Genomic DNA, 9,204 nt, shown 5'->3' with positions numbered 1-9,204 from the left:
ACTGTCTCTCAGTACAAATGTGATAGTGTGCACGCCGTCTGGGTACCCTGGCTCCGGCTGCATGTATGTAACACACTGACTGACTCAATATCTACCTATCTATCTGAGTACAGTAGATTACAGGACTGAAGCAATACAGTAAAATCCAACTATCTATCTGACTAATAGTGACTGTCACACAGTCTTACTATCTAGCTACCGCACTTATATTTTTACTTAACTTTGACATTGCAAGCAGCACAGAGAGGTTGTGTCTGCTAGCAGATCTCTGTCGGGAGTGGTAATTGCTGGCACGCCCTGGCCTTATATAAGCCAATGGCTGCCTGTGTGGCATGCAGTGACAGACAGCCAATCGGCTGCCTGCCACCACAAAGATGGAGGAGAGCATCTCTGCTCTTATTGGAGGGCCCTAACATTATGTTGGAGGGCCTAATTTGAACACGTGTTATTCGGTTCGGGTCTACCCGAATTTGAAAAGCCATATTTGGGTCGAACATAAGGACGACCCGAATTCGAACACCAAACTACTTCTGCATTTAAAGCTGGCTAAAAATGTATGATCTTTCTCATATAAACACCCCAAGGCAGAATATGGAACATTTTCTTGCAAATTCAAAACACTCTTAGTTTCAAAGCTACCAAAATTAAGGTGTAAAGTTCTTTGGAACAGTTTCGGAGCACTGCTTTCCACCCTATCCACTTTGTATCAAAACAGAAGTTTTTCTGGTTGGAAGAGAGCAGCGATTCTCTACCTTCTTAACATGGAGGAACCCTTGAAATAAAGTTTAGGTCTTTAGGGAACCAACCAGTATATCTACACCTCACATTACATTGTTGTGGTATTAAGTTACCTCTAGTAACCTCTGGTGGAACCTTCTTGGGAAACACTGGAATAAAGTATGAGGATGAGAGAATAGTTATAAGTAGCAAAACTGCTAAAACCACATTTTGACATTTAAAAAGATAGGGAAAAATTATAAACTAAATAGCAAATGTCGCCAATCAAAATACCTAATAAATACTTAATAATACTTAATACTTTTAAAATGAACTGATTCATACATACCCCTGCTGAACACATAATGAAGATTCATCATCATGATTCAAGGAATCTTCTCAAAAGACCCTTGTTTGCCTATTAGAGAAATAGGATTTAAGATAACTTCTAGCATCAAATGTTGGGAGAAGTTAAGGGTCACAGTAACATTTTGTGCCCCCTAATCTTTTCTTAAAATGTTGACTCCAAATATCAGCATTTTTGTTTTCTAATGGTGTTCGAATTCTGCATTTTTCGCACACAGCTTCTGAATTTTCTTTGATTTGTAATATGTCGTGTTGGTGTACATTTTTAGTTTCATTTACATTTTTTACAGTTTTTAGAGCTTCTAAGCTCTATGTCCCGATAAGCAAAGCCTTAGAATTGAAAATTGATATGCTTTCTTTTTTACATGACTGTATATAAAGCTTCTTTATTTTATTTGACAAAATACCAAATATTATGGAATAATGTTTGGAATCTGCAATTATTGATTTAAAGACCATCCAGCCTTGTATTCATGCGCATTTAATTAATTGTATTTTTTATAAAAATTATATTATGTTTTACTTAATAGCTACTTGGTAACAATATCTTTCAGAATAGAAGGCGGTCAGCTGGCTTTACTCTTCCTTGTGAACTGTGATAAATATAACATGAGTATAATCAATAGGTTCTTGTGGAACAGTTTTCAATGTGTGTGTCAGAATTAAAGGCTATTATTGCTTGGCTAGTGGTATAAAGCACAAGATAGCCAGCCTAACGGAGTAAAAAAATAAATCCAGCCCTGTGGGGGATTGCATTGTAACACCTGAGCATGCACATTCTATACAGAGGAGAGAAACACTTTTGTTGTGTTGGTGTCACTGGGGAGAGGTACTCTTGTGAAGAGGGAGGAGAAGAATCAGTAGAGGAACCATTCCTGGAGTTCATCTTTGTGATCATTCTACTTATTGATAATCCCACCATGCAGACCTGTCAGTGCCATGCCATTCATCCAGTGGGCTGTGAATGACATATATTGCTCCTGCTTGTAGCCACTGCTCCAGGTATTTTCCATTTCGTGTAGTCAACTACACATTGAAAATTTCAGGGTAGTAGATACATTTGACAAGAGAATTATATTTTTATTTCTACTTCATTTTAAGCATAAGTCAACATTTTAATGTTAGAAAAACTTTGTAACTTAAAATAACTGCTGTGATTTTACTTGGTGAAAACAAATCTTTTTCTTGGTGAAAAAGATAAATGCAAACTAACATCCCTGGGATTGGTACAGTTATATTCTGATTGCTATTAGTACATCACTGATTAATTCTACTTGCTGTCTGTAGATACTTTGTAATATTTTCATGGGTTCTATTGGCTCCAATCACCTACTTCCCCTTGCAAGCTACAATGAAAAAAATAGCCTTATAATCAGTGATATCACTTAAATTGCATCTCCTTTGCACTGCCAAATAATCAATAACTAAACCCAATTTATAAAGGGCATTTTTCACAAAGTCTTCATTGTATTTAAATCGATGGATTCTTTCCCCTCCAACAGTGACGTACGTTTCCTCCAATAATCCAAAAAGTAACAGTTTGCCTCCAGGTTTTAGCAGCTTTAAGATCTTTCCCAGATTCTTCATGTATTCATCTTCATTTTTACAGATGGAATCCAGTAAAACTGCACTAATAACGCAATCAGCAAGCGGTAGCACCACCGGGGAGGTTATGTTTTCCTGTTCAAAATCACATTTCAGAATTTGTTTGATGGATGCCTTTAGGCGCATTTCTTTGTCCTGAATTTGGTCCCTGCAAATAAAAGCAAAAAACAAAAACCTCACATGAGTAGGCATGGCGTCCAGCTTGTCTGCCTCAAATTCAAGGAAAAGAAAACATGTTTGAAGAAAGGAAATAAAATGCCCTGGCTCTCCCAAGCTTCCTTGGTATACTATTCAGCACCAGGGAAAATAGGGAAATCTCTTCTCCATCCTAAAGTGTTGTTATGTACACTGTCAACTCATTTCATAACCGCAATTGTTCTTGCATTGTACATGGCAGTGATGAATGTTACAGTCATTCACACACAGTTATGCAGACATTTATAATTATGACCTCACCTTTCTGTTGGAGAACCCCACTGCCAAAAGACAATTAAAATGTGTTTGCTAATGACAGCCTGATCATCATTTTGGACTTCCATAAATTGGCACAGGCTTTTTGAAAAGTCCACTGGCCATCTCTCCTGCACAACCTGAGCAACATAACTTATAACTGATCTCTGCTGTTGGCATAGCCACTGCAGCATGTAAAGTATTCAGTTCCAGCATAATTGGTGGATGGTGAATGGAGGCTATATACAGGCATCTGCAATGCTCAGGCACTTTCCTGGCCCTTTCCAATAGCGTATGCTCCATATGCTGGACTAGGTAGGTTAAAAAATGGTGGACTATGTGGTTCAGGACATGGGCCAAGCTCCATGGCTGCAAGCAGATCAGTCTCACTGTGACGTATGACCTTGCTTGGCAGGGTAAGACACGGGTCATTGTGAGTCCCAGGAAACAGATGAGGAGGTGTAGAAGTTGGGAAGGAGAAGGGGTCAATAACCGCTTCTTCAATAGTAAGTGTGGATGGCTGATTTTAAGTCAAGCCTTTGCGGTGCAATAAATTTGGGTGCCCATTTTGCAGCTTCTTTCTGTGGGGTTATTAAAGTTATTTGCTACGCTCACAAGGAGACATTTGTTGCTATGAGCTAATGCAAAGCAGGGGTGGTTTTGTTTAAAAATTATTGTAGGCTGCATGTCTACCAATCAGGGAAACTGCAGAGCTGACAGCCGTACAATACTCACATTAGGTCGCTGGGCTGAAGGGTATTTTTATAGTCCAGCAGCTCTGTGATGGGAGTTGGGTGTGGATCTGTGAAAAAGAATATGTCGGAGAGGAGGCAATGTTCAAGTCTTCACTTTCCTTCTGTGACACCAATGCTCCAACCCATCACCACTGATGGTAAAAACTAAAATGTAAAATTCTGCTACATCCCTGGACCCTGATCTAAGGTCCCTTCTAATAGGTGACTATGCTGGCACGTGTGCCAAAATGCACCCCCTACACCCCCATCTCCAACAATTCTGATGAAAGTGCCAAGTTCATAAACTTGATTCTGTATTCATTGAAGTTCATTGAAATTGAAGCTGTATTTTCGCAAAATGTGAAAATTCACATTGCCAAAACTGCATGTTAAACAACTTTATCAATTTAATATTTACTAAATTGACTTTACCTATAAAGAAACAATCTATGATCTGTATAGCTAACAATTGAAAAGCCATTAAGAGACAAGTTACCTTTTTCCTTCTAACTCAACAGCGGCAGCGGATGCATGTGTCCAATCAAACGCTCCTGTGCGGTCATGCAGCCATCTGGTCAGCTCCATGATACATTTCTCATTGAATCTTAAAATAACAATATCTTTGAAGAAAGTTGAGGCAGAAAAAAGATGATGGATAAAAGATCCCGTGCTGATGTCTATCATAAATTTACCGACAATTTGACCTGCAGGGAAATTACAGATTTAGGTATTGCCAAAAACTGACCTCACAACAAGAGATTTCCATTTTCATTAAATTTGAAATATAATTTTGAATTTTGGAACTGGTTAGAGAAATAGCTTAATGTTTGATGTAGAGTTGTGATTGGCTGCTAGGTTGGGCCTCCATCCAAGGTACAATGCTCCCTCATATGTGAATTATGTGAAATTCTTTCTGGCTGTAAATGAGTAAAAAGCTGAGATGCAATGCAGGAAAGGTGAGTATACACATGTTGAGGTCATTAAAACAATACTAATCACTAATCACTAATAGTCACTAATACCTTGCTCTGGATAAAGTGACATTATCTCTTAAAAGAAAAAAAAAACTTGTGATCAATTTTGTGAAATTATCTTTTCATACAAACACAAAAAAATCAGAAAAAAATTATATGACAAAAAAGAGGCATACTTGGTAAATAAACAAGAACTGAAACCATATATTTTTATGGTTATTATTTTGGACACTAAAATTGGAGTCAACCAACATTCATCTCACTGTTAAATGGGTTTAATAAGAGAAATTGTTATTTCCCTTTTGAATGTGTCAGATATTGGCCCATCAATGATGCCCCCAGGAATAAATCCTAACTATTATTTGTTAGGAGATGCATATTTGGCCGTTGTTTCGCCCTGTAAGCCACCACAATCCAGCGTACCCCTGTTTATTCCCTCTAACTGCATCAGTTACAGCAGCAATGGAGATCAAACAATTATATGTCTGACTTCTGTTCTGCAGCTCATGGCATTAGCTTCCCCTGCTCATAAACTGAGACTTGCCCTGCAATTGGCTACTGGTCCTTTAGAACTTCTCAGCTCCCAGGCACCAGTTGCCCACCAGTGTTCGTCAAGCGCCAATCCCCCAATCTCATTCTGAAACTTACCTATAGTAAGCTTCGATCAGCCTTGGGAGGCTAATTGCACCATCCCTGCATACAGGACTTCGGGGTGTAATGAAAGGCATCTGGGGAAGACCAGGGGCCACAAAACCAGGAAAGGGGACACACGAAGCAGCTTTTCTACCAGACTCAAGAAAAAAGCATCTGGTACTCTTAGATTTTAGTTCTACACAATATACTGACATGTACTGTACATACCACTGCTGAACTGGTAGTGAAGATTAGTCATTGGAAATTTCAAAGAATCATCTCCAAAAATCATGTCCTCCTTGCCTGAGAAATATACATCCAAATGACCTCTGGAGTCCATTCCATCTATATGATATAATTTATGTGTTTTGGAATCCATCGTCCTACAATCCTGAACAGACCTTACTTCTTTGGTCTATCTTTTTTGATAAATGCAAAAGTGTTGGAGTTCATTTTCTATCCCCCTGGAATTAAATTGTTATGGTGATTAATGTGTGATCAAAAATATTAAAGCTACAATTATTTTTACAAAGCAGTCACGCGGATACAGCTGACTGAGTTATGATCACAGTAAAATAAAATAATTTAGAAGATCATTTACATTTTAAATTGTTCTCACTAAAGTCTTATATTTGTTCACGAAAAGAGGGATTCCAGCCATGTGCTTTGTTTGGTTCTTTTCCATGTTCCATTCCAAGTTTTAAATTTTGTAAAGCACAAAAAAGAAAATAATTTGGTAAATTTGGGTAAATACCTCTTGCTATCAAGAAAGGCAGAAAAAAATCTGTATTTCTCTCAGAAAATAAAGATATTTAATCCTTATACCTCTTGCTATCTATCAAAAAAGGCAGAAAAAATTCTGAATTTCTCTCAAAAAAACACAGATATTTAATTCTGATACCACTTTCTTTCTATCAAAAAAGGCCCACCGCCTCCTACCTGTCTTCTTCTGTCTCCTAAACCCTCACTACTTCCCACCATTCCATATCCCCCTCCTATTGTGTGTTACTTCCCCCACCTCCTAGATTGTAAGCTCTTCAGGGCAGGGTCCTCTCCTCCTGTGCCACTGTCTGTATCTATCTGTCATTTAAAACCCCTATTTAATGCAAAGCGCTACGTAATATGTTGGTGCTATATAAATCCTGTTTATTATTATTAATAATAATAATAAAAATCCTGATGCTGCTGCCACCTCCAGACTCTGCCATTGTGCCACTCTGTGGCCAGTTATCCCTGTGGTAAATTTTCTGACACCTCCTGCTCCTAACCCAAAAGAAGGAAGGATTAAGAGGCCCCACTTTCACAGTTTGTATTCAGACTGAAAATCAAGATCAAGCAAGCTTTTGCCCTTCTGCTCCATGGGAGGTTTCTGTCCACCCTGAGCTTGCCTTAGGACACCTGCGTTACCGTTTAACAGGTGTACCGCCCCAGCCAAACTCCCCACCTGTCACTGTCCTCAGAGCGGGTCGCACCCGGCATGCGCTAGGCACTTGGAGCCGGAAGCGAGAGCCCCTCAAGTGAAGTCTCCGCCTGATGCCACATATCAGATGCCAAGTGCTCCTTCTTTCACCCACCTTCGTCAGCGGGTACTGGTGTTGCCACCCACCACCCCACTCTGTCCCCGGGTCAATTTGTGGTCTCCTGATGCTGCCATTTCCACACTATCTCACCTTGCCACTCTGTGGTATCCTCCTGATGCTGCCTCCACCTCCAGACTCTGTCATTGTGCCATTCTGTGGCCTCCTGATGCTGCCGCCACCTCCAGACTCTGTCATTGGGCCACTCTTTGGTTTCCTCATGCTGCTTCCACCTCACCACTATGTCATTGTGCCACTCTGTGGACTTCTCAAGCTGTTCTCCCACCCTCCCCACTCCATGACTGGGCCATTATTTTGCCTTTTTGGCCTGGATGACATCACTATTTATTTGATCCTTCTTTTGATCTGTCAGAAGGAAGGAAAAAAGAGATGCACAAGGGATCCTGTCTGTGTAGCAGCTGTAAGGCCTGTATGGTCCCATCAGAATTGGCTTATGATTTGGTAGCCAAAAGCAGGAGTGGGTAGAAAAACACAGAAGACATGCAAATATTCCATTCACGTGTCAACTCTGTTTTGGATCCACTCCTGTTTTTTTGGCATTAGCAATACTGATAGAATACTGAGCAAATGCTGACCGAGTGAAGGCATATGCTCCACAGACAGGATCTGTTTTTGTGGGTTATTGTTCTGATGGATCAGAGGAAGGGCAAAATAATCAGTCACGTCAACACAAACTTAGTGCTGATACCCTCTCCACTCTGTCGGGGGGGCTCTACTTGTATAAGCGGTTAATAGAACAGGTTCTGTAGGCATCTCTGTGGAATCAGCTGACAAGGGTGTAAAAGGAGTGCGCTTCTTCTTGACGCTAACATGGACCTGTAAGGCTGAGTTCATACTTGAGTCAGTTTGGCCCCGTGACTGCCCAAACAAAGTGACGTGTGCAGTTATTCTAATAGCGACGCCTGTCATGTGCATGTCATACTGACTCACAGTGTTATATCACTACCACAGCAGACTCCCTATGCGTGTTATTGCAAGGCACAGTGTTCTACACCACTATCAAGGCTCTCTGCAGGATGGAAATAGACGTTTTTTAACGCGATTCGCTGCAAATAAATTTGGATCGGACCGAAAATTCGGCGAACTGGCCGAATCAAATTTTTGAGAAATTCACTCGTCTCTAGTCACCTCACTACTTATCCACAACTTTATGGGTGGCATTCCTAACACATGTCATCCAGGTCATGATGCCAGCTAGCAATTATTGGTATTAATGAACAGGACTTATATTGTATAAATACATTATGCAGCTATGTAAATTGAAAAGGGGTGCATACATTTAATAGCAATACGTTTTCCTGCTGTTTTGACAGCAGAGACTGTTGTTAGTGGGTTGAGTTCACGCTTTCTCAATGTCCTAATGTTTGTGCTGCATTCTGGACTCTGTCCATCACGCAAAAATCTTATTTGTCTGCTGTGACTTTGCCTGCCATTTTCTGGATAACCACAAGGTCTTTTTTAACTTTTGTATTTTTTCCTTGTTGCCCTGTTCTCTTACACCTACCTAACTTTGGTGGTTCTAACATGTATAGGGGCTTTGCTATTAATGTTTGACTTTAATGTAATTCACGAAGTCGATTCGCCAAAATTTCGCAAACCCACCGGAAATTCGAGGAAATTTTCGCAAGACTGTCAGAGGCCCTCTCGCTCACCCCTACCCAGGTGTTCCCGTGATAGTCTATCTTTTACAGTCATGGAGATCTATAACAAATCAGGCCTAATTACTACAATAGATACATTTTAGTTTGCTATGTCTTAAATGTATTATCTATACCTACTTACAGCAGGTTCATCTACCATTTTGTTGGTTTGTCATATATTCATACTTTAGTGGCACCATATTGGTCGAAGCAGGTTAGCCAACAACACCTTTGGTGTCCGCTACTGAAAATGATAGAAAATGATAGGTTAAATAACAAATTTTATCTCTTCCTTGTTTTATCTTATAAGATCCCGTATTTCTTTTACATACTGTCAACGTCCCTACTTATAACTTATAGAGAACAAAAAAAAGGGACATACCAATGGGACTTTAACAACAGTTATTTTTCATAAAAGCTTTAACATTTTATTACAATTTATTAATCACATCCATCCATAAAAAACATTGCTTAATTTGTTAAAATA

General features: G+C 39.6%; 1 protein-coding gene across 1 annotated transcript; it reads right to left on the bottom strand.

The window, feature by feature from the left end:
* Positions 1-2,412: 2,412 nt before the first annotated feature.
* Positions 2,413-5,858, bottom strand: LOC140341486 (indolethylamine N-methyltransferase-like). The gene is made up of 3 exons (XM_072427292.1): positions 5,708-5,858; positions 4,369-4,576; positions 2,413-2,836 (listed from the first exon to the last, which is right to left on the bottom strand). The coding sequence occupies exons 1-3, from the start codon at positions 5,856-5,858 to the stop codon at positions 2,413-2,415; spliced, it is 783 nt and encodes a 260-aa protein (XP_072283393.1).
* Positions 5,859-9,204: the final 3,346 nt, after the last annotated feature.

The sequence above is a fragment of the Pyxicephalus adspersus genome, chromosome 11, assembly GCF_032062135.1.
Source record: "Pyxicephalus adspersus chromosome 11, UCB_Pads_2.0, whole genome shotgun sequence".
Classification (NCBI taxonomy): domain Eukaryota; kingdom Metazoa; phylum Chordata; class Amphibia; order Anura; family Pyxicephalidae; genus Pyxicephalus; species Pyxicephalus adspersus.
Note: the sequence above shows the minus strand (reverse complement) of the source record. Positions and strands in the feature narration are given on the sequence as shown.

Coding starts and splice junctions, on each gene's coding strand:
- LOC140341486 (XM_072427292.1), bottom strand. CDS start 5,858: ATGGATTCCAAAACACATAAATTATATCATATAGATGGAATGGACTCC. Junction 4,577..5,707: donor TCACTACCAGTTCAGCAGTG/GTATGTACAGTA, acceptor ATTTCCCTGCAG/GTCAAATTGTCGGTAAATTT. Junction 2,837..4,368: donor GTTGAGTTAGAAGGAAAAAG/GTAACTTGTCTC, acceptor TTTTATTTGCAG/GGACCAAATTCAGGACAAAG.